The following is a 25,886-nucleotide window of genomic DNA, read 5'->3' on the forward strand; positions in this document are numbered from 1 at the left end:
TAGAACCAATAAAATCATCACACAACCTGCACATACATTCATTTACGTTCTGTTCATGAGGCACCTTTCCAACGCTAACAATGACAATTTCTCTCACTAAAACAAATGCACTTGCTGCCCGGTATAAAACCATCCGGCTAGCTAATCTCATCTGCCAGAGACAATATTTTCGAAAGCAGCCCGACATCAGGCAGACAATGAAAGAGAGCAAGAGATAACAAGATAATCCAGAGAGCTGAGAGAAATGGCTAGCGCAGTTTGCCATAATAGACTTTCTAATGCTGTATATATTATATTTCCCTTTGTTCTGTTAATTATCTACATGCTTGAACGCCACATCTATTTAACTTCAGTACAATATATGCTTTACAGAAAAGAAACAATGGCACGTCAAATTATGGCACATAACACTACATTTTAAATGTGTATAACTGATTTGTTCATGCATACATACTGTACATACTCTTTAACTATATGCATGTCCATATGTAAACACGTATGCATACTCACATGAATCACTGTATATATGAGAAACACTCACACAGACATGTATACTTTTAACACATTTCACACTTTTTAACTGATTTCAGAAGATCTATCTACAGCAGTAGAAAACTGTGTGGTATTTTCTACAATATCATATCGTATTGTATAGTATAGTACAGTATAATATCTACCGTCTTATCAGTGCAGTGTGATGTAGATATGATGAGATTGTGACTGAGCTGGTGTGTATTTACAAATTCAACATATTTAGTCTGGACTGACAGAGGGGCATGATGTGGATGAGAGATTACCTCAGCAAATGTTGTTGGCATAAGCAACCAGCTGCACATTTCTGCTGATTTGCCAATGAGGGAATGTAGGGGAATGGTGGGTACAGGCATACCTTTATAGAACACATGTAAAGAGATACAGGAGCTGATATACCGCCACCATCTTGGCTAGATGTGGGGTTCAGTGTTGCATCAGTCAGCAGGGAATGACTATCCAATGACCTTGAGCGGTGCTATTAACACAATTTGGAAATGTGCCTATTCCACATCCTGCCACAAACTGTGTGTGTGTATGCGTGCGCGAGTGAGTGTGTTGGTGCAATGTGTGGGCACATGGAGAATGACCCAATGTGTTGGGAATCAGGCGTGGGCGAGAGTCCTGACCCAGGCCGTGCAGCAGTTGAGAACAGCAACGACCAACTTATCCCTCCAACTGTCCATCGCTCGCAGAGCCAGGCCAAGCCCCCTTTGGTTCCAGCTTACAAATTACGTACTTCTGCTCCGATCTATTTATAGTGCATCCGCATTGGGCAGAAATCAGAAGTCACTTAAGACTTTCCACTTAATCAAGGAAATACTTTGTTCTAATGAGTGGGGGGTTGGGTCTGCTACACTATAGATTTCCCATGCGCAATACAATATCCAGTAAAGGGGTCAACATACAGATTGTATAATCCAGACAGAACTCTCCTTGCCTTCCATGCATTCTAGCTTTGTCAATACTGAAACAAATGATGTCAGTCTAGGTTTTGATAGATTTTGATGTTGCACAAAAAAAAGTAAGGAATGGAAAACCATGGGTGATGCATAACCCATTGTCAGTCAGTAGCTTTGGCTGAGCTGGCACTATTAGAACAGAAGGCCTTATGAGTTTAGCAGATAAGCACTCATGGATACACAAGTATTAGTGCCTGATTAGCATGAATGAATTCATTAATGAGTTAATACGGCTCTAGACATGTATTTGGAGAGAGAGAGTTGAAGGGAATGAAGCTGTCACATTCAACAAGGTAGGCTGCTTTGGCGTGAGACCTAAATGACCTTTTCAATGAAGCTTCTCTCATTCAAGACCTTACACAACTCAGCATAGCTGGATTCAGTGGTATATTATAAAACATGGACTGGATAGTTTTACTACTGGACTTTTACTCCAACAACCCTGAGACTGTGATCCTTCCCTAATGATTTAACTCCTAAACTGCCATGAGAGTTTATGGGGAACTGTAACATCTAATCTAATTTGGTGAGTGTTTTGAATTGTGATCATCTGAGATAAGTAGTTGATAAGAGATTCCTTATCAACTTATGAATCTAAACCTAAACACCAGACACACACACACACATACATATACACACAAACACAAGCACACAAAAACCCTCATTCCCACGCAATACAATCCCATCTAACACTAGCCAACACAACACAAGAATGAAATACATGTTTAGAACTTTGCCGGTGTCTGTAAAGCACGTAAACGCAAGGCACAATTGTGCTAATTGGATTGAGGGGTTTATCAGGGATTACTATCGATGAAGCTAGTCCGATCTACTATGTGTTAGCGAGAAGCTAACAGAACCAGTGTGTTCCCCAGGCTCACGTAGTCGTAGCTACGGACAGGCTGACACCACTGGAGGCTTAGGCCCAGCCGACGACAGCCGGAGCTCACTGCAGATGCATGCGTGGAACGGAACAGGGATGGACAGAGGCCCATAGGAGGTATCGATGAGGTTATGTATTATCACCCCAGGGAGGAATCGAGTTGGATTCCAGACCAGTCTACTGATCACAGAGTCCCGTTTGCTCCATTTCACATGCTTGATGCAATTTGACCACGAGCACACCACGTCACATGACTATATGACAGCCCGGGTGACATTACGCTTTCTAAACACGCTCCGGAGATAAATTAATAGACGGATGCTAGAATTTGCATTGCAACATGAAAAAAGATCATATATTTTAAAGAACAGTGTCATACATTGACAGTGCACTCATTGAAACAGTACAGGAAATAGGCAGACCATAAGCCCAGTATGGCTACTCCCAGGATCGTCTACACCCTCTGTGGTGGCCAGTGTTGTCATTTTCACCCCATCATGACTCCTGCCAACACCCCCTCATCTTACAAGGGCCCAGCTAGTCCTTATTGCTACAGCTATGGCCCACTGCCAATCAATCGACGATTCACTTCTGCTATTTGATGGTCACCGACAATCAACACCCGGAACTCCCTGCATTCCGCAAACCCCACGCCCATGCTGATGTCTACGTTTACAACAGCAATGCACTCCACTGTCCTGATATACTGTCTGACAGGATTTGAGAGAATGCCTTTTAGCTGAGTGCAACAACTCTCAGGGCAGATGGCTATCTAATGTTACCAACCTCTATGTGTAGTGAGAGTGTGAGAGATCATGCAAGGCGCATTCCTGGAAAACTGTATAATGATTTATTTTATTTTTTTTACATGCACACACACACTTTTCCCTGTTTCAATTAAATATTGAAACAATACACGTTATACTCCCAAGCATTTGTAACTCAGTGTCTACATCTTTATTTTTAAGTGCAAAAAAATGTTTAGAAAATTAAATTCTAAAATTGTCATTTTGTACCTCATTGTTCACCCAAGAGGCTCGGACTACAAAATGAAAAAGGCAACATTATAACCTAAATCCACAGAGACAAAACTTTAAATACACAATTATTATTAACACCACCTTTAAGCTGTTTCAAAAAGGCAGGCACCATCGAACTCATTCAACAATCACACAAGATGGAAACAATACTTTTCTGATATGCTTGGCTTTATGTCGCTCACCAAACCAAGGTCAAATGAGTCACAGAGACTTGGGTCTGATCCAAGGGTGTCAGGGTGGGGACCAGAGAAGGAACATTACTCAGCAAATAACCTAAGAGCGCACACTCTCTGTGCCACAAGCAATGATGAAGATGACTGAAGATGAGACAAGCCTCATCTAACCCACCCACCTGCCGATCCCCCCCCAACCGACTCCTCTTCTAATTTGACAAGTTCAGCTGAAGGTCATGATAACGTCTCCCTTGCACAGGTCAAAAACACTAAAATTTTAGAAATATTGTGACTGTATCTGCGACTATCTGAATTTATTAGCTGTTATACTGTAGATTACTATAGAAAATTTACTATTTTTGGAGTTGGCAGCTTTGTAAATCCTATTTTCTGAAACTGTTCGATCCCTTATTGTGTTGCTAATGGGAAAAAAATTGAATAAACGTACTTAGAATAAATCCTGATTTAGTTAAAGCTTTACGGTACAGTAAAATCTGGACTCATATCTACAAAACTAATTTCCATTGCATGTCACAAAGTAACCTAAATCCTTCCAGATAATCTTGACAACCCTATCAAATTGTGCTGAAATGTCTTTGCTTTGCCCTTAAGAGTCATTGACAGTAGCTGCAAATGTTATGAAAGGCAATGTCTTGATTATGTTTATACGTTGTGCAATGTACAATGATATGTGAATGGCACATCATAAAATCAGCATCTAACCAGATTTTTCAGTTTATATTTTTTTAATTAATATAAAATGTGTAAATACTAAATGGTAAAAGTATAGTGGATGCAAAGATGTAGACCTTGTGAAATAAAATATGGCTTGTACAGATTCTTTCGATTTCTAGGGATTTGTTTGGCAAAACTGGGACACAATTTGTCGAGCTTAACCCAGAATGACTCTGGCTTTTGGCTCTGTTTTATTAATCCCACAGAGCAATACTGTACGAAAGCCTGGGTGAGGCAGCCGTTGAAAGTGAGGGTGCATAGTGAACAGACAAGCTACATAATATCCATTCAATATCAATAATCCTTTCTTGGCTCTATCAAATCTATACACTGGTCTTGACTGCAACGGTAATAAATTCGCTTCCCTACAGTGCAATCACCACATGAGCTACAACAGTAGATCTACATCACAATCCATGTGATTGGACACCACAATAACTCAAGGACATAAAGGAGTCTGACCAGAACAGAACCTATAAACACCAGGCAACAATAGTAATTTTTATAATAACCTATGGCTGTCATTGCTACAAATGTACTGTAAATTAAAAAAACAAACACAAGCAAGCCATTTACTGGCAGTTATGTTGAAAATAGAGGACACTTTGTAAAACGTTTGATAGGAATATTCTGTTGACTTTATGCTTATATACCTAGGATGTGAATATTGTACTTGATTATCATTGTTTTCTTCTCATATGATAAAATGTAGCCTCATGGATGTGTATAGTGTAGTGTGTTCTTACATGACACTGTTGTCAATGTAGGTGAAAAGAGGGTGGGCGTGAAAGGGGATTTCTGTTGTGTCCCGAGTCAAATATTACCCATCCTGCTTCTGTGTTGTTGCACACCCAGCTTCACAAACAGAATAACCACCAAACTCTTGATTATCCCATGACTTCAAACCAGAACATATCAGCGTGAAGTTACTCTGTCAATAGGCCCAAGGAGATGGTGGTGAAGCTTTGAGGGAGGTCGAGAGAAAGAGAGGGAAAAAAAGAGAGAGGTTGAGAAATTGACTAACTCACCTTGGGTTGAACTTCAACTTCCACCACTTGATTCTTGTGCATGCACCCTTTGACAAAGGACTCGACATTGCTGTTGAACTTCATGAAGATAACGTAAGCAGCGTAGGCTGAAAGCAATGACAAGCTCTCCCAGATGGTGATTTGGTTATCCAGGAAGAACACAATGAGCATGATCAGGTCCAGGATGTAGAAGGACACGTCCCTGAAGAGAGGCCACCAGGTCAGGTTCAGGATCTCCTTGGAGAAGATGGCGCACATCCCGATGACGAAGAGGATGTTGAAGACGGCCGAGCCGACGATGGTCCCGATGCCCACGTTGCTGTGAGAGATGAACACCCCGATGACCGAGGTGAAAAGCTCGGGTGCCGAGCCACCCGCCGCCATGAAGGTGGCCCCGGCCACGTCGTCCGAGATGGCCAGCTTCTCAGTGATGACCGTCAGCGCCGGGACGAAGAACTCGTCGCACACGATGGCTAAGGCGATAAACATGTAGAGCATGCCAAACATGTGGAGGACCACTGCGCCTTGTCGTCTTTCCTCCAGAGTGAAAAGATCCGTGGGGTAGTCCCCTTGGCCTTCGCTTCCGTTCGCCGAAGACCTCATGGCCACGGGCATGTCGGCCGAGACATTGGGGTCCATCTGGTTCTGGGTGGAGAGCAGAGTCCTGTGGGGAGTAGAGTCCAACTGAAGGGTGGTATCCTGGGGGAGGACGTGCTCAGAGAGCCCCCCGTAACCCCAGGTCAAGGCACTGAAGGAGAATGAGACGGCAGTTATGGCTACTATGCTCAGGACGAAGCCCAGGATCCTCACAGGCCTCAGCTTCCTCCGTAGGTGCTGGTGACGGAGCCTCATGCACGAGGCACCTGACAGGGGTATTTGCTCAACCATATCCACGCAGGGTTGGTCCAAACCCATTGAGATGCTGCTGTCTGTCCTGGCTCTCAGTGGTTGGGTGGAAATACTGTAGGTATGGGTTTTACCAGAGACAATACATGTTTTTGCCTTGATCTTCAAATTCTAATAGAGAAATCCAGGTGTTTTCCAGGGTCTGGCTTCCCAAATTGTGTCTTCATATTAGCCTCTGTTACAGTCATTGAAGAAAAAATACAATTTAGGCTATTGTACAAGAAAGAAAAAACTTGATACCAACACAGCATAACTGAATTTGTAAGCAAACTCTTTCATGGGGAAGTAAGATGTTATTTTCTGTCTTTTTATAGCATATACATTATACCCCATAATGCCCAACACATTTTCTACGTTTTATTACTATGTGAGTCAGCAATGTTTTTAAAGAATTGCGCAGAAGAATTAAGATGTTTCATTGTCAACACACAAAAACATAAATTAAGCCACTTTATAGGCCTTATATTTGTCGAACTTCACTAACACCTATTCAGTCGCAGCAGAATTAGATTATGGCGCTGAGCGCAGATCATCTGCGCAAGGACTTTACCTTACCCGTGCGCTTTTTAAAGCAATTATTCCTGCATCATTATGAACTAATCATTAATTAACCATGTGAGTATGAAAAACATCTAGCCAGCTGTGTCATTAATCACAAGATATCCAGGGGAATAGCCTATCAATTTCTTAAATACGATTTTAGAAGAAACACATATGACTAATTGCCAATCAACATTAACGCATCTGAAACGCATATCCAATTCTCATGTACATGTTACCCAATTCTCTTGCGTAGACTATATTCTCGCCCTGTCGGCTGCGATATGAACAAAATAGCGGGGTTTTCTCTTAAAAAGCTGCGTTATGTTTCCCCAGTCTGTTCAGCGTATCAACTGCGTAAATCCGATTCATTAAAAATAACGGAAACATGTAAATCCGCAGTCATTTCTTACCTTAAATAGAAGCGAGGGAACAGCAAAGGTAACGCAGCAGGTTGACGTTGAGGTGTCCTCTCTCGTGCCCTTTTGCTCTCATTGAGCAGATGTGATGTTTCTACCCGCTCCGCCGTTAGAGGAGGAGCTCTGGCAAACTGGTTGCAAACGCTCACCTCTCAGAGCACCAACCCTCCCATTTCGCAGAGAAATACTTCTTGTCGAAAACGCCTCACCAATCTTGCATAAAAGACTCGAAACCACTAAGACAGCGTTGGGCTGTGACCACGTGAGTATGCGAGGCTGTTAAGGTGAGAACCAGACGACGCAAACGTGGCCACGGGCAGTCTCCTGCAGTGTCCCTCGTCGTATATACCCTGCCTTGGATGGAGGGGTTGCCGTGGTTACACGCATAGGCAATGGCGGTATTTCCACCTTGGCTGACAGGGAGACCGCTGACTAAGGACTAAGGTGTTTTTGTGAATGAATGTTTAGATGTTTGAGTTGAGTGATGTGACTTAATGGTTAACTACACTAGCAATAATTTCAAGGTCACACAGGAGGTTACAAATCAGGCATTGATTCTGTAGCCTGTCTGCAGAGCTTCAAGGTCAACCTGTGTTTGAAGTACCAGTTGGTAACTCAAGGTTGTAACTGATTCAGCGGAGGCCTGACCTTCATCTCCTTAACCCCTGGATGCCTCGGTTTGCTTTTTTTTTTCACCAAAAAGCCCTCACCAGGGCTGAGTATAAACAGACTGGCCAAGTCAGCTGTGTTGGGTAGGCATAGACGGGCAATCTCTGCGCAGCATGACAAAGTGTGTGTGACACTAATGCCCTCACACTGGATGATAAATCACGATTCACTGACCTCATTGATTGGGCTCTCTTTTCCTTTACCCTGCCACCAATTACCTAACATGGAACAGAGGCAGACAGACAGCTAGTCTGCCAGCCCATTTTCAACACCCAGTCACTGCACATGTATCGACAGATCACTATGGGTGGACCCCACCCTCCCACAGATGTCAGAGCTAGGACTTGGGATGGATAGTCCCCTACAAGCATTAGATGTCAAACACGGTTTTGTTTGAACTCTTCCTTTAAGCTTAACATCACAATCATTGAATCCATCCATATGAAGTGACCTCTCAAAAACGACACTTTTGCCAGGCGTCTGTGACCCTTGATATAGTGTTCTCAGCTTCACTGTTGGGAAGCTTTACCAGCAGGCAAAATGAGTTGTGTATCAGTATTGCTTTGTTATTATAAAATACAATTCAATTATCGGTATGTATTTTTTGTCACATTACAGTACATTATTACACAGGATTAATAAAGTATATATCTATTTATATATCTATCTGTGGAGAATTGTATTTATATATTTATACTTACTGTTATCATATGATTTGTATTATTAAGAACCTTGCGGGTAAGAATTTGATGTTTCTAGACGTGTGCCAATATATATGACAAGAAGCGAACTTGAACTTGAGCTTGAATCTTCAACATGAAGTCTTTTCCATGGCTCACACAGGCAAATAATTGCTGTAACATTATTTAAATGTAGGTATCAACCACCACAGTATGGTCCAGGAGAGTAAATCAATCTATATTTATATACTTCTGTCATGGACACACTATGCTCTCAACCTTAAATCAACCTTAAATCAATGAAAAAGAGAAAGAGTAAATTATTAGTTACTGTTGTTATTGCTAGTTCTGTGGTTGAGACTGAAATAGGAATTTATGCACCAAAGCACTGACAGCCTGTTACATAAATACACTAGGTAAATACATCAGCAGAATCCAGAACCTTCTACAGCTCAGTCATGCGGTTTTGAACGCGCACCCAGAGCTCCTCAGCTACACTTCCTTAATAATGTAACACCTTTACATCATCCTTGGACAGTAAAAGTGTTCTTCTCACTCTACTGGGGCATTGAACGTTTTCTGTTCACAGGATGCCCACAGGGGCACTCATTTACTTGCAAGTGATTCAGTGTTTAATTGCTCAGCCTGATCCATTATGCATAGGTGTGCACTTCTCACAATGGATTGAAAGGTGTCTTTCAAAATCCCTCTTCCTTGCCAACCGTTTTCCTTTTTTTTTTTCTTGTGTCATTGGTCCATCTGACCAGTTAATTACAATGTCAGAACAGAGGGCCAGATGTAGGCTGACTTTTCTGCCACAAGATCATTTAAAGGGCCGGGACATTTTCATAGTCCTACGGGCCATACACCCGTCAGCATGACATTTTACTTTTGTATTCATAAGAACTGAACGTAACATGTCAGTCCTGGAGACCTCCAGGAGGTATTTTGCGATTAGAATCTGCCTTTCATATGATATAATGTTGTCATTTTCTCCAATTCCAAACAATGGAAAAGGTATGGTGTATGTGACTCCATGTTGCATGTGAACAGATGAGGAGTCTGCTCACAAGGTTGTGTGGTTCATGCTCTCCGAACAGAAGTATGTCCTGTATCTCTTCACGGGAAATATGTGACCAGGATTCTTTGCTGGCCACCATCTGACGAGCCCCCGTCAAACAGTCAGCTCTTTTTGAACAAAAGGAACAGAGGCTCTCCTTCTCATTGAGCGGCCCAGATCTGGCTACATCTCCGGCGGAAAAGTGATGACTAGCCAGGGTGGGCGCTTGTTTTGATTTGCCTGAAATCGTCCGGGAACAAAACAACAGAATGATCCACCCAGGCCCTGCTCCCTCAGCCCACTCTCAGTGCAAGCCAGCCACTAAATCCAAGCTTTTGTGTTCCACATAGTTGTATGGATTTGTCAGCAATGGGACAGGGGGACTGGGGGATAGAGGGGCTGGGGGATAGATAGAGGGGCAGGGGGCTGGGGGATAGATAGAGGTGCAGGGGGCTGGGGGATAGATAGAGGGGCAGGGGGCTGGGGGATAGATAGAGGGGCAGGGGGCTGGGGGATAGATAGAGGGGCAGGGGGCTGGGGGATAGATAGAGGTGCAGAGGTCTGGGGGATAGATAGAGGTGCAGGGGGCTGGGGGATAGATAGAGGGGCAGGGGGCTGGGGGATAGATAGAGGGGCAGGGGGCTGGGGGATAGATAGAGGTGCAGAGGTCTGGGGGATAGATAGAGGTGCAGGGGGCTGGGGGATAGATAGAGGGGCTGGGGGCTGGGGGATAGATAGAGGGGCAGGGGGCTGGGGGATAGATAGAGGGGCTGGGGGATAGATAGAGGGGCAGAGGGCTGGGGGATAGATAGAGGGGCTGGGGGATAGATAGAGGTGCAGGGGGCTGGGGGATAGATAGAGGTGCAGGGGGCTGGGGGATAGATAGAGGTGCAGGGGGCTGGGGGATAGATAGAGGTGCAGGGGGCTGGGGGGTAGAGGGGCTGGGGGATAGATAGAAGTGCAGGGGGCTGGGGGATAGATAGAGGGGCAGAGGGCTGGGGGATAGATAGAGGTGCAGGGGGCTGGGGGATAGATAGAGGTGCAGGGGGCTGGGGGATAGATAGAGGGGCAGTGCTGGTAAAGTTGTGTTCATTGAATTTATGTAATGAAACAGTGGCTATTGTCCAGAGCACATGGTCGAGACAATGAAAGTAAGGAATAAAAAAGGACCGCCTACTCTTGCCTTATCTCTTCAACCTCAACTGACCAAAGAGGCTTGGAGAGACCAACTGGCCATATGAGCTTAACAATGTTTACAATATAATAAGAGATTCTTGATAAATTGCTATTTTCAGCACCCCTTTGCAGTTTATATGAGTGTATCAAGTACCTACATGTCAGACAGTAGGGTTATAAGAAGATCGTCATTACAGTAGATCTGTGAAAGAGAGTATTCAGAAAAGAATGCTCAGTCTGGTTTGGTTTGGCAACGTATAAAAACAGATTTGATATACAGAACACCCCTATGCAGATGGACGAAACCACTGAGCAGAAGAGGCTGTGGGGGAGGGGGTTGGGGGGGGGGGGGGGGAGTTGTTGGCTACATGGGAATATTCATCTTCGTGGTCCCGCTAAAGGGATTAGCCGAGCGCTAATCCACAGCCAGGTCTCATCGGTAAACACAGCGGCTGAGTCTACATCGGCAGTGACAGTGAGACAGTAGCCTCCACCACTGCACTGCAGGGCTGCTCCCTCATCTGGAGCACCCTGCATTACAGCAATGTCCTGTGACACCTTGATGACGCTTACTTTTCACTTCAAACACTTTTTAAAACACTCACCCAAACCACCCTTAAGCCATAAGGTCTTATAGCAGTAATAGCAGGCCTAGCATTGAAATTGTACTCAATTGTTCTCGCATTTAAGGTTATTTCTCTCTTGATGCTTTATTTGGTTCATGGACAAAAAAAGGAAAGAGCTAGAAAGAAAGTAAAAAAAATGGATGTTTGGACAGACAGATGGATAGATATACAGACAGATAGATGTATCAGCAGTCAGGCAGGAGCCATGTTCAAGGGCAACTAGAATACTCTATTGATCTGTTTGTCCCATCCTCTGTTTACCATGGGGGGGGGGGGGGGGGGTCCTCGCTGAAAACAGACATTGGCTTCAATGTTCAAGCTCAGTGACATGGTATGATGTAAGGATACTTTTAAGAACAGCACAGCTAAAGACGATGTCGTTCCTGTTTCAATATTTGACTTAATGGGAACAAATGGAGCTATCGCAGACATGTACGATGTAGCAGGTCGTCTGAGGACGTTGTCTGACAGTCAGGTGTCTGATCACATACCCTTGTCTTTATGTGGTCTTCAACTATATCTGTTAACAGTGGACATGCATTTAATGTTGCTGCTGCCTCCACCGTCACAGTCTTGTAATTCTGTTTTCACTTAATCCTGGGGAATGTTGAATATCATTATACCTTGGGGTAGGTATGTGGCCGAGCATTTGGCTGCAGAACAAGAAGTCTCTCTGCTATTGTTTGGTTCTGTGAAGCTCTTGTATTGTGTCTCAGGGAGATAACATTTCTTAAGAAGGACCATACTGCTAAAGACGAATGCTTATATTGGTCTTATAAATACTTAAAAGCTTTTAAAAGCAGTCGTCTGCTGATGAAACTCGTTGCAATCACAAAATATGTCTTTGTGTTCTGCAAACCCAAGACCAAGTCAATGTTACCGTCTTGTATCTGTTATGATAGTAGATACTCAGTGAATCTAGTACGTTCATGTTTTCAACTAGCACCCAACTGTCTTTTGCGGTTATCTGCCCAAAAGTCTGTAATGCGAAGGGAAGCAGCATTGATACTGGGTTTGCACTGCATTATAAAGTTAATCCTCATGTCAGCACCCCTACCCAGCCCTACAGATGGCAGGACCTGCAGGCCAGCAGACAGGCGGTCTGGGGGCAGGAACTGAGTAACGTCCCGTCTGGAACGTTTCATGATGAGTGGCGAAGAAATAAGAGATGACCAGGAAAAATGTCGAAATCCAAAAAATTGTTTCATGCTCCTGTGTCATTAGGCTGGAAAGCAGAACTCCAATCCTATTTTAATCGCAGTGGGATTTATTAACCAGAAGCAGCAGGTTTAAATCTCAGCAGATTACACACCAGCCCTAAGGAGATACAGAGAGGGGGCCGGAGAGGATTGTGTAATCAAGTGCACTTAAGGTGATACTCTCTCTGGTCTCCACCAGAGGAGACTAAGGAGAGGGGTGTCCAGAAAAACCCAACTGATGTCACTGGGGTGTCACAGCTGTCACCTTAAGATCTATGGTCAACAGGTTTAGGACAAATATGTTGTAAATATTTAATAGAAATGGTGATAAGGACTATGTTTGGGATGCAGGATTAATCTAGGGCTTGATAAATTTGCATTTCAATTTCTTTAAAATGTGTGTGTGTGTGTGTGTTGATTGGGCACATTGCAATCCACAGAGGTACAAAACAATCTACCAGAATGTCTCTAACATGTGTAATGTGCTATACCTTTATTCTCTTCATATATCATCTGATGAAAGCATTTTGCGTTTGTACTGATGAAGGGTCTATCTGAGCATTCTGGACGGAGAGTGCTGCCATCTGATGGAAATGATGCATGTACTATTTAATGTAAATTGATGTTCCCGTCAGTACTTTACAGTAATAACCAATCATTAGAATCCTGGTGTGCCAAGTCACTGTCTTTGGTTCTTCTAGAATCTCCATGACTCAACCCTGCGGCTCAGTTGTTAGTGAATCAATCATACACTGAAGGACTGCTGTGGTAGGCTACACATAATTGAATGTACCTTAATGTGTGATGAGGAACTGAATCGACCAAACACAACAACTAAGAGACATGCTGGTCCACTTAGTTGCTTTCATTACAGAAGGACATTTTCACGCAAAAGGAGGCTACATAAAAAATTACTCAATAACATGTTACTCATGTTTTGTAGAGGGAAATTACCAAATCACCACTAGATGGCAGTCGATTTACCCTGCTATAGCCACTGTTAACGTTACTTTAAATTTGACGCTGTCGTTTGCCCTTCCTCTTCCGGTCTCGGTGATAACAGGTATGGCGTCCTAGCATTACTCTCCCAAAGTTAATCATATAATCTATTGCAATCTTCATGTTTATCACATTTTACAGTATTTCCAAGGTGAACAACATAACATTAAATCAATTATAAATCATTGGATTAGTATATTTTGTTACTCGGTCGTTTTCCACTGATGTGATGTCCCCATATCGGCCAAGGAAGGCTGTAATGCTAACCGGTAGCATTGTACATGGCAGGGAAGCAAGCGTAGTTCCAAATGTTAGTCGTAACATTTCGTGTCCATTTCAGCAGTTATTAAGGCATTTAAATCAGGAAGTACGCATGCTACTGTAATACATATTTAATTACATAATAGAGAAATACGTTGAAATACGGCGTACGTTCAAGCAAACTCCCGTTCATTGTAACGAGGCTGATATGTCCAGTAGCTTTTCAAACTAGGCATGCTTAGTAGCTAGTCTAGTTTACTTGTTTTATTTGTGCAATGTGTCGTTCTGAACATCGTAAAATTGTTTTTCTAGGTTCAAGATGGTTCAACGCTTGACTTACCGTCGTAGGTTATCCTACAACACCGCCTCCAACAAGACCAGACTGTAAGTAGCTTGCCAGCTATTGTGAAGTTCTGATGACATTCATTGCTTGTTCGGTTTTGTCACTGATCAGCTTGGGAATTTATGTTGTTGGGGTTTTGCAGGTCCCGGACTCCCGGTAACCGCATCGTTTACTTGTACACCAAGAAAGTGGGCAAGGCTCCCAAGTCTGCATGCGGCATCTGCCCAGGAAGACTACGCGGAGTAAGCATAATTCTGTTACTATCAACACTTGGCAGAACCATAGACATATGTCTATGGGCAAAACGACTACCTATTAGTGCAGAGTAGGACGTCATAACTGAAAGGTTGTACAGCATTGGGGGCTGCTGTTTGTGTGACCCGTTTTCCGCATTAGAATCCGTAGTTGGGGACCTAATTTGCGTGTTGGTTTATAGGATCACTCCTTCCTCCCATTAGCTGCTTGCCAATTATTATTGTTAGTGATTTCCAGACTGGCACTGACTGTCCATCTATATCATCAATGGTGTCAAGACTGCATAGCTAATTGAGCAAGTGATGCCTAATACCTTTTGTAGCTAAGCATGCAGACCTTGTGTTGCTGGGTGTCGCTACAAGAATTATTGGGGATATTTTGTGTGGTGTGTATTGTGTGGTGTGTATTTTGACCACCTTGTTTGTTGTATAGATCCGCGCAGTCAGACCCCAGGTCCTGATGAGGCTCTCCAAGACTAAGAAGCACGTTAGCAGAGCCTATGGAGGATCTATGTGCGCTAAGTGTGTGCGCGACAGGTAAGTCTAGTCTGAATACTTTAACTGGGGGGGACAAAGCCTGTTTTCCGAATGGAGTTTAAACTGGAAATGTTGATCCTGCAGTCATAGCAAGACATTTCTCTCATGAATGAACTGTACGTGTAGGTCTTTAAAAAAAAGTTGCATCTATAAGCAGATTATACCAATTATTAAGTATAATCTAAAACTAGCCCATTGATACTGATTTTAACCAATGCAGACAGTATCATCTATAAACCATAGCTGTCATGTGCATAAATGTCATGTAAAGAATCTAACATTAGTTTTGTCTTTAGGATCAAGCGTGCCTTCCTGATTGAGGAGCAGAAGATCGTTGTCAAGGTGCTGAAGGCTCAGGCACAGAGCCAGAAATCTAAGTAAATGTGTATTTGTACTGCGACAATAAAAGACATGGAAATAATACTTTGTTCTGACTTTCAGTGTTTATATAAGTGCAGTAAAATGTATTATAAACTGTAAAAAAATACTGATTGTGGACATGTTACAGCAGCTAATTGCATTAATGGTGGGGGGTTTTGAGAATGGGGTTACACATTTGGTGCACGCAATTTAGAAACTTTCTGAAGTGGTTTAAACTATCAATGGTATGTTGATGATAAACTACAAAAGAATGCAACGCTCCAAAGAACCTTAATGCTGGGTGTTATGATCATTACCCTTGAACTGTGGTGATCATAGTCACCTTAAAGCTGCGATGGACACTACTTTCATCAACTAACCGATATCTTCAAGAGCTGCATCACTAGCACTTCACCATTATACTATAATTATGGATCTGTGTTTATCTGTATGTCACCAAATCATCTAACCGATGTCGTAATCACCGGCTGCACCATGGACACAAGTGCTATCTCAAGCTAATTATGAGCAAAAGTGCGAACATTATTGGGACCTGTGTTTATTCTCAGCTAGACCAAATGTTGCCATTAGAGGGGGCTGTGTAGAGTTCTGGATGGTATTTAGGTGTCTCCGTCTTAACTTCCTGGACACGTCGACCTATCTACTTTATACTGACCACCGTAGCACCAAGTGCTAACCAAGAAAAATATTGCAAAAATGGAGACATTATACGGTCTACCGTTTGCGGTTTTAGAATGCCCAAACATCAAACTTAAAAAGCCCTCGTGGTTCCACATGCCATCAGCAATGACGGTTTATGCCATCGTTATTGTGTCCTATTTTCTCATCACTGGAGGTAAGCAACGACAACGGCAGACAAGAAAGCTCGCTGGTTATCTTGCTACGTAGCTTTTCATGTCTTATCAAGATTCCGGTTAAATAACTGCTCTAGGAACTAAATAATTGGCTTCGTGAACCTGCATTGACGAAATAAACGAACCGGTCTTAGCAATGCTACACAAGCACATTTACGTAAACGTACAAAGTTAGAAGGCTATGAATGATCCAGGCCAGGTTTAACACTATCTATACAAGTGTCGGCTAATGTTTGCTCCTATCCTAACTCTCAGGAATAATTTACGATGTGATCGTGGAACCACCCAGTGTCGGCTCAATGACCGATGAACATGGGCACCAGCGGCCAGTTGCCTTTTTAGCATACAGGTAAGGTCACATCAGAACCATGTGTCAAAGCTACTCATTCACGGTGAAGCTGTGCACGATTAACTTACGCATGTTATTATTGTCAACATCGCACACATTGTTTTGCATTCACATGAGTGGTGTGTTTCTGTCTGATGGTTAATTCATACGATCACCTGCTGTCTGTCCCTGACAGAGTGAACGGCCAGTACATCATGGAGGGATTGGCCTCCAGCTTTCTCTTTACAATGGGGGGTCTTGGCTTCATCATACTAGACCGCTCCAATGCTCCCAACATCCCCAAACTCAACCGCTTCCTGCTGTTGTTCATCGGATTTGTCAGCGTGCTCCTGAGCTTCTTCATGGCCAGAGTCTTCATGAGGATGAAGCTACCGTAAGTCTCTCCCTGCACAGGAGGGCCTCCCACAGTCTCACTGCTCATCTGAGATAAAGACTGTGATCCAGCATTCAGGACTGTGTTGTTATGAGACACTTACCTATCTGTTCTGCTTTTGTCTCTGCAGTGGATATCTGATGGGTTGAAGAAGATTCAAACACGAGGAGCAGTTGTGTGGACCCTGCAGGCAGCTGTATATTCAGGCTTAGCTACAGTCTTAAGCCTCAATGGAATCCAGACAGTTTAAAAATGAAAAAGCATTGAACTCCACCAAGAAAACACATCTATGATTTCCCTCCCTGGTGATAATAGTTAAATTTCTCTTTTAGATTGTTGTCCTTAACCATTCTGTAGGAGATGAAGAGAGGAAGCTGGGTGATCGGTTGAGATGCAACAATTTTTTAGGGAGTCGGCACTTTTCTTAAATGAAGTTATTGCCACCAAGCAAATGTTAGTGGGGTTTGCAGCAATTTTTCAATTGATGTTTTGTAGACATGTTCTTGAAAATGCCTTTAAGCATGTTGTGACTTTTTTTCTACCAAGACTGGAAACATTTTCTTTCCAGAATCAAATGGCAATAGTAATAAATAATTATGTAATACAGGTTTTTGAATGAATATTTATTTATACACCACCATATGCAAATAATACTGAGTTAAGAAAACAGATTTTAGCACCATGCCCTTCATCCTAACATACTTTTACCTATATTTAGTAGGCTAGACAAAGCATCAAAGCTGTCTAAAGAATAAAAATACTGTTAAAGGTTTTGCTACCATGGATAGAGGGTTGGCACAACAAGGAGACATATCTTTAAGTTATTTCCTTCAAAATAAGGTATCTATAGTCAATAAGTAATGGAAGTCATCCGTGTTGGGCCCTGGTAGCTCATGGTACACACAATTATATGCATTTACATTTAGTCATTTAGCAGACGCTCTTATCCAGAGCAACTTCTAGTAAGTACAGGGACATTCCCCCCGAGGCAAGTAGGGTGAAGTGCCTTGCCCAAGGACACAAAGTCATTTGGCACGGCGGGGAATCTATTCCGGCAACCTTCTGATTACTAGCCCGACTCCCTCACCGCTCAGCCATCTGACTCATGCATGATTATCTCTCCTGGGAGACATTAAGTTTGTGTATCATGTAAGCAGAGGCTTTACTGCAGGGATTTGGGTTTGAATCCAACTTGAGGCATTCCCCAGCATAACCTCACGTTCCTTATTCATCTTCTCTGCTCTGTCCCAATGAAAGCAGACATGATCTGTTACATGAAAATGGAAATAAAGCCCACTTTATGTTTTTTAGCATGTATTATTTCATGGTATGAAGGTAGCTTGATGGGAGGGGCCCGATTGGAATCCAACTGCACTGAAGCGTTAGAGCCTCAGCTTGCATGGTACACATGCTTATCCAGTGGGCGAGTTATAATAATACATATTTCCCTTGTGTCAAACTGTTACAGTATTATATGTATTTTATTTTAGTACTCATTTCAGTATAGTTTTGGCATAAATAATTATGATATGTGAATGGATGAGTTGATAGACAACAATGTCAATAACACTTTAGTTCACATACAATACTATCATGAAACATTGTATTACTACATAGTGATTTGAGAAACGTATTACCAAGTCTCAATTCATGCCCTTCTGCAACTAACAATGTAAATAACCTGAGAGGACACTGCATAATATATGTGCAGTGAATATTTTTTTGAACGCAAAACACTTAATCAATCCACTTTGTGTATCCATTTAAGGCAGGATGAGCAATATGGCATTTCCTCAAGTATCTAATGATGTGAGACTCCTCCTCTATGTCCTTATTCTCTTGGTCGGCTTGGAGGCTGGCAGTGGGGCCTCCTTGCTGGTTCCATTTCCATTTGGTTGATGTCTGTTTTCCTCAGCGGAGACCTTCCTTTTACTGCCTCCATTCTCTGTGTTTGCCATGCCAGGAAGGTGTAGACCCAGGGCATTCTCAAGATCTAAATATCAAGAAACGTACACATTACAGCCTATCAAGTGACAAGCCCTTCCAGAGCCCTACCATTGGAGGAACAGGACAAGCTATGTCACTGTGTCAACACACAGTTAACAGCTATGTGTTTGAACGGTTTGAATGCTTGAATGGAACTAAGACCCAGCTTTTCGTAGTTCAATGTTTCCTCTGAATTGTATAGGACTTTGAGAATGAGAGGTGTCTGTTAATATTTATAGATGTATTTTTTGCAGCATTTCTGCTTTCAGCATTTCAGCATTTCTTGCTTTTTTGACAGGAATCGCAGGGGAGAGGCCACGGCCGGAATCAAACCGGAGCCCCTGCAGTAAGGCCTCAGCCTACAAGGTACAGCCAATTACCCAACGACACACCGGAGTGTCTGAATATTCTAAGAATGATTTGAGTCTGGATGTGTAGGATTGCTAAGGGAGATCATTGAGAGGAGTGTGCAGGTGGTCTTCTAAGGGGAAGACAGCTGATTGCTCAGCACCCTTTAAACATTACAACCTTAGAACAAAAGGAACGGTTAGTGTTTCGTAACATCCTTCTGACAGAATTGAGACATGATATCTTAGCAGGCTAGCTGAAAGACGGGATGGATTGGTGTTTTGTTCTTTTCTGAACAACAACTTAGGAGTTTGAAAGTACCTGTGAGAATCTGGTCAATCTTCTGCACCACAAAGTCACAGTCCTCCTCAGTGAAGCACAAGGGTGGTTTGAACTTGAGCACGTTGCGGTGAGGACCGTCCGCACTCAGAAGGATGCGTTGCTCCTTCAGTCTACAAACAACAAAAACAAATGACCGCAGTACTATTGACTCTGTCGCCGCTATTCAGGTTTTCTATTCAGAGACCGGAGTCCTTTGTGGATTCTATATTCAATCAAAGAAATGACTCGTTCGTTACAGAAGGCCAAAGCCACCCCATTTTAACCTGAACAGGTTCAAAGTAGTAATTACGTTGGCAACCCACATTCACCAAAAGGAATGTATTGTTCCACCTTCAGAGACATAAAAACAGTGACACACTCACTTGTATATGATCTCCTGAGCTTCAGCAGTCGCTGGCGTCAGCTTCAATCTGTCCCTCACGAGTTCCACCCCTACAAACAGTCCACGGCCCCTACCAGACATGACATCATGTCATGACCCACTTAACAGGCGCAATTACTTTATCTCTGTCTCTGTTTCTACTGCATTCAGCATTTTTTGTTGTTGCATAACTTGCAATGCTGTTATACATTTGCGCTTTGAAGACATTTTGTACTAGCTTGATATCTGTTTGATAATCTACTTGTACTAGTTTGATAATCTACAAGTCAATAAAAATCAAGCATGCTTAATTCGGGCACGCCGGTGCTAAATCCAAACCAGTTATATATTACAAAACCATAAATCTGCTAAATAATTTGCTAGGTGAGTGAGAATCACAACAGTGATTCTTTATTCTTTGGTGGACACGTCCTGTACTGTACGTACAGTAGATGTGTGTGTGTGTTGTGGGCCTGAGTGTATATATTATATGTAGATGTGTGTGTGTGTTTATGTTGTGTGCCTGAGTGTGTGTATTGTATGTAAAACTGTGTGAGTGTGTTGCGTGCCTGAGCGTCAACACTGTATGTGGATGTGTGTGTGTGTGTGTGTGTGCAGGTACCTGACATCCCCCACCAGGGCATGCTTCTCCTTCTGCTGCTCCAGCAGCCTGCTCAGGTACGCCCCCACACGGAGGGCGTTGCTCTGGAGGTCCTCTTTCTGGATCACGTCCAGCACGGCCAGGCCGATGGCACAGGACACCGGGTTCCCTCCGAACTGAGACACAGGCCAGACCCGGAGACAAACAAAACCCCCTGTTGTTCAGTACACAGGCACGGAAATCTCCTGGTCCCTCTCCAAGAGATCCAGTAACGCAATGTGATGGAAGTCAAACAGGGCTTGTTCGGCGGACTGGGGGCAGGGGGGGGGTCGAAAGGAATTTGGGCATCATACCTGAATACAAAGGGCCCTAGTAGCCCAATGAACACATTTTGGAAACGACTGCCAGTCGGAAAACTCATAATGATCATGCCAGATGTTTCAAATGGTACAGAGTGATAGCATATAGAGTAATGGTCTATGGTGTAGAGTGATAGTACCTAGTGTGATATTCCGTGCTATAGAATGACAGTATATGGTATATAGAGTGATAATGTTGTGTTGTACCGTGTTGAAGTATTCCATTCCAGTTGACTGGAAGGCCTCTGCCACTTCTCTGGTTGTCACCACACAGGACATCGGGTGCCCGTTCCCGATGGGTTTACCCATGGTCACAATATCAGGAACAAAATCTTCACCGTGCAGCTGGAAGGCCCAGAAGCTGGTGCCAACACGCCCAAAACCCACCTGGACCTCATCAGCGATGAATAAACCCCCTGCTTGACGTACATGACTGTGAAAGGGAACAGGTTGCACACAAATACACACTCAGGATATTATATTCTAAATTAGCCTCTCGTGTCAGCTGTAATGATACTATAACTTTTGCAATCTAGCAAGTACTAAATATGCCACCTGTTTGTGGGTGTGGGGGACAGGATGTTTACCACAGGATGTTTATCAGTATGTGCAAGATGTTAGGGTTAGGTCGTTTGTGAGTGCTGAGTACATACTGTGCAACTTTTTGGAAGTAGCCCGGAGGGGGGATAACCTGCCCACCACAGCTCTGCAGGGACTCGGCGATAAAAGCAGCAATCTGGACAGGAGAACAGAATGTCAGACTTAAGAACTCCCAGAACTTAACACCCCTGGAAGAGTGACTGAGACACGGAGAGACAAAGTCCATGGCTGAGATCACAACTCCATACACAACCTGTGGATCTCTCTGCCTTCTATCTGGAAATGACAAGTCTCACTTTGTCCATGAGCATGGTCTGTCCACCCCCCCCCCCCACCCCCCTACACCCACAACTGCAGAGACAGATGCTGTCGCAGAGTATTTTCGAGCACAAGGTTACGCAACGCGCCAATGTCCAAAAAGGGAAACAAGGTTACAAGGGAACATAAAAGAATGCAATCATACAAGAGAGACTTGTTCTATCCTCTTCCAGGTTTTCTTTATACAAATCCACCAGGTGTTAGTGGCACCCTCTATCTTCCTAGGGTGGGACTACAGCCCACCGAGGTGGGTCAGACATCGTAATCAAAGCTGGTTGCTTCCGATGAGGGAGGCGATGGGAAGTTCCTGGAACAGAGGGTTAAGCCCGTGAGAGGGCCAGTGCTGGGAATCAGTGCAGCGGCACCTGGGAATCGTAGTCAGTAGGAATCGTAGTCAGGAGAAAGTCACCTATTGAGCCCCCAGTCTTTGGTCCTCAACCTGAGAAACAAGAGACACAGTGATAGAAGACGGCAAGAAGAAAGAGAAGAAGGGATGGAAGATGAGAATATTATTGACGGTTCATGGAGAGTGGTGTCAACTTGATGCACTGGGATGCCTGTACATGGGAGAGTAAAGGGACGCAGAGTGATGCGGTCCCAAAGAACACTGGGATGTTAGGTCTGTATGGTTTTTGGAAGCCTAGAAACCCGAAAGTCTCCCTGACAATGTCAAATGTTTTGCGCGGGGAAATTTCTTAACAACGTCTCGTATTCCATTGTGAGGGCCGAACAGTCATGCAAGGCTCAGTCATCCCAAAGCTGAAGCCCCCTGAAGTTGGGTGCAGTTTATCACTGTACCTTATGTTCGCTGGCATGGGCCTTTTGTATGATGTCTTTAACGTTGTCGGCGTACGCTGTAGCGGGGTCAGGGTGGGATTCTCTATATTTGCCTCGGTACGTGTCTGGACTCAATGCCTGGGGGGGGGGGGGGCGGGCAGAAAGGCCGAAGACATGCGCATTAAATTCACACAAATGAAAACACACATACACACAGGTCTCGGCTGTCAGACCCATCCTTAAGTCATGGTGTTTTGATTCTACTGTGCACTCACCACATGTACAGAATGGCTCTGCTCTGCGTCTGACAGCTGGTGAAACTTGTACGGACTGATGTCGATGAGCGATGACACGTGACCGTGATACGCACTGCGGACATGGGAAACAGCTTGAGCCGGGTGTCAGAGCCTAATATGACTGCACTAATGCTCGGGAGCCGAGTGATATCACGAGGAAACTCACAAGGTCTATTTCACTCTTCAGCACTTTCACACGCACAGACACACACAGACACACACACGTACATTGACAAGCACACACCACATCTTTCAGTCTTTTTCATTTGTAACTTTGAATCAAATTTGTAAGTATTCTACTTGTTCAAGTGATATATTGATTTTGTACTGTATTTTAAGTCACCGGAAGGAACAGTAGGAAAATGGCCTCTGTAAAAATGGCCAGGAATTTGGACTTACTTGTCCAGTGTTATGATGTCTTTGTGGCCAGTGTATTGCCAGGCCAGTCGAAGAGCGAGGTCGTTGGCTTCAGAGCTAAAGTTCAAAGTGTATTGAGTTACTTAATAACCACAGGATACACAAGCTTAGTCATGGCCATGTCACAAGCAAGAGCTATCTGAAACACTTTGTGCGGAAATATCCTTTAGAAACAGAAGTGTTATCATCATCAGTCATTCTGACTTGGCCTACTTCATGTGAATGAAGTAGGCATGTGATGCTAAATAACGTAAGTTGAAATATCAGGAAAAAAATGTGGTGGGGCCCTTGAGGGTGTATGGAGCTTTATGTTTGAGAAAAACCTCTGCATAGGGCACTATAACATCCCGGCACAGACTGTACTTTTGAGTTGTCTAGACCAGTTCTGTGCGGTCTGCGTCTCACAGCGTGTCTGGATGCATTCCAGAGCTTACAGCTGAGTTCTGGCCACGTGCCATCTACTGCAGGAGTGACTTCACGGTTCCTTGCTATTGGTTGGCTTCTCCTGTCTGTTTTCCCCATCTGAAATATGTTCTGCTTCTCAACTTCCTCGTTTCTTCAGCACTGACTGTTCTCACTTATCTGGAGGCATCTTCAGGAACAGCTTCACACAGCTTTCTTTTGTTGCCAATTGTAAGATAGCTTTTCCGAGGGACTACAAATTATGTTTTTTTTTTATCCGCTACTCACACCCTTTACCCTGGCCATATCTAGGTCCCAGTCTGTCCTTACACCCAATCCTGCATGTTGACAGTGACCCAGACTGTGACTAAGACTTAATTATATACTCAATCTTTTCTCAAGTTTTAATGTTTAGGGTGGCATGAGGGTAACACCAACGGTGTCCTAGGTGGAGGTGAGAGCGGACCTACCCAGAGTTGACAAAGTAGCAGACAGAGAGCTTGTCAGGCAGCGTGGTCTGCAGCTTCTGGGCATAGTTCACCAGGTTATCGTGCAGGAAGCGAGAGTTGGTGTTCAGCAGAGCCATCTGCTCTGCTCCTGCCTTCACAACCTCCGGGTGGCTGTGGCCCACTACAAACCAGGACATGGACGTGTACAGAACACCTCGCATGTAGTCGTGTTGGAAATACCCTCTCCCATTACCAACCAGAATGTAAATGCAAACACCAAGTATGTGGTTTCTCATTTAGACTGAAATGTAGTGTTGCAAGGATAACCATTGAAATGATTATGAAATGTGTTGGTGTGTATTATGTTATACACGTGCATGAGTCTTGAGTTCACATCTACAGTATATGTGTGCGTGCATCTATGGGTGTTGTCACCCCTCCATTATTGTTGAATAGAGTTACTGTCAGTTACCGTGAGCCACGTTGTTTATGCAATCCAAGTACCGTTCCCCATTCTCATCATACATGTACTGGCCTCTGGCACGCACGATCTTGATCGGATCGTGACTGAAGAAGACTTTGCATGACGGACTGAAATGCAACCAAGCACATAGGCAGCAAGTGACAATACAGCAACACCAGAAATGATTGGCATGTCCTTAATCTACTGCTACAATCGACTGTGCTTGCAACTCCCTTCTTTTGAATAGAGGATTTACGGCTCATTTAAAGTCAAGCAGACCGAAACATTATCTCCGTGACACAAACATGCCAAATTAATAGCAATCTAAAATAATAAATATGCAAATTATTTTTGAAAAAAAAAAGAGATTGCCCAACCCGATATCCAACCCTTTAATTATATAAAAGGTCAGCCAACTAGTTATACAAGCTGCAATTTTGCGACATATTGACGATGATGAGTACCATGTAACATTCTGCAATATTTGATGAATCTCACAAATACAGACACGCTCAATAAACAGTGATAGCCCACTACTGTCATACTATTATTATTATTATTTAATTGTATTGTTTGTTTTGTTTTCAACCGGTACCTGTCACGGGTAGTAGCATTACACATTTATTTATTTAAAATAATACGTAGTTGTGATATCGAATAGATTACTATGGTTACATATGGAAATACAGATATGAACTGCTATGAATCGTGATTTATTGTTGAATATCTGTCTGGTTTATCATAGAGCGTAGGTTTATTGAACATATAGTGTTAAGGCGCTATCAAGGCAATTTCTAACTTTTTACTTGTCTTGAATTTTATGCTTTAAACCTTCATATATATAGGCTATATGAACGTAAAACGTAATTCTCTGAACTTCTCCGATCACGCTATATGTGCAAATTCCATTATCTCAAAACTGCATGTTCTGTTTTCATCATCCTTACTAAACAGACTGTACGTAACCATAAGTCAAGTCAGCAAAGTACATTCCATACCCAATGTGCTTCTTCCTCAGTTCTATAGTCTTCTTTTTATCAAAAGTCTCCGCCGTCATCTTGGTTGTTTTGTACAAGGCTAAAAGTTTCCTATGTCCATCAGACTTGTGTTGTTGGACAATGCAACAATGACTTTATAGCGATGTACTGTAGTTGCACACGTCTCAGTTATTCAAACAGGCACGCGCACA

The 25,886-nt window shown here is 43.3% G+C and overlaps 3 protein-coding genes and 1 pseudogene across 5 annotated transcripts; 2 read left to right on the forward strand and 2 right to left on the reverse strand.

The window, feature by feature from the left end:
- Positions 1-5,343: 5,343 nt before the first annotated feature.
- LOC146222120 (sodium/potassium/calcium exchanger 2 pseudogene) lies at positions 5,344-7,484 on the reverse strand (annotated as a pseudogene). The gene is made up of 2 exons (XR_014746792.1): positions 7,212-7,484; positions 5,344-6,433 (listed from the first exon to the last, which is right to left on the reverse strand). The product of XR_014746792.1 is annotated as a sodium/potassium/calcium exchanger 2 pseudogene (transcript).
- A 6,151-nt stretch (positions 7,485-13,635) lies between these two features.
- Positions 13,636-15,442, forward strand: rpl34 (ribosomal protein L34). Its single transcript, XM_084691426.1, has 5 exons — positions 13,636-13,690; positions 14,200-14,271; positions 14,373-14,472; positions 14,918-15,021; positions 15,318-15,442. The coding sequence occupies exons 2-5, from the start codon at positions 14,207-14,209 to the stop codon at positions 15,400-15,402; spliced, it is 354 nt and encodes a 117-aa protein (XP_084547552.1). The 5' UTR covers positions 13,636-13,690; positions 14,200-14,206; the 3' UTR covers positions 15,403-15,442.
- A 583-nt stretch (positions 15,443-16,025) lies between these two features.
- On the forward strand, positions 16,026-17,584 carry ostc (oligosaccharyltransferase complex subunit). The gene is made up of 4 exons (XM_084691596.1): positions 16,026-16,237; positions 16,512-16,605; positions 16,781-16,978; positions 17,109-17,584. Exons 1-4 carry the CDS (start codon positions 16,099-16,101, stop codon positions 17,125-17,127), a joined length of 450 nt encoding a protein of 149 aa, XP_084547722.1. The 5' UTR covers positions 16,026-16,098; the 3' UTR covers positions 17,128-17,584.
- Positions 17,585-17,586: 2 nt separating this feature from the next.
- On the reverse strand, positions 17,587-25,808 carry etnppl (ethanolamine-phosphate phospho-lyase). Of its 2 annotated transcripts, XM_084691594.1 has the most exons (12): positions 25,696-25,808; positions 24,707-24,825; positions 24,256-24,415; positions 23,366-23,440; positions 22,946-23,039; positions 22,692-22,808; positions 21,629-21,711; positions 21,183-21,408; positions 20,638-20,792; positions 20,017-20,106; positions 19,634-19,764; positions 17,587-18,971 (listed from the first exon to the last, which is right to left on the reverse strand). In XM_084691594.1, the coding sequence occupies exons 1-12, from the start codon at positions 25,752-25,754 to the stop codon at positions 18,802-18,804; spliced, it is 1,479 nt and encodes a 492-aa protein (XP_084547720.1). In that variant the 5' UTR covers positions 25,755-25,808; the 3' UTR covers positions 17,587-18,801. The 2 variants fall into 2 exon arrangements, with proteins under 2 accessions (XP_084547720.1, XP_084547721.1); XM_084691595.1 differs by lacking the exon at positions 20,017-20,106.
- Positions 25,809-25,886: the final 78 nt, after the last annotated feature.

This window comes from Hypomesus nipponensis, chromosome 25 (genome assembly GCF_054491055.1).
Source record: "Hypomesus nipponensis isolate SF chromosome 25, ASM5449105v1, whole genome shotgun sequence".
NCBI lineage: Eukaryota > Metazoa > Chordata > Actinopteri > Osmeriformes > Osmeridae > Hypomesus > Hypomesus nipponensis.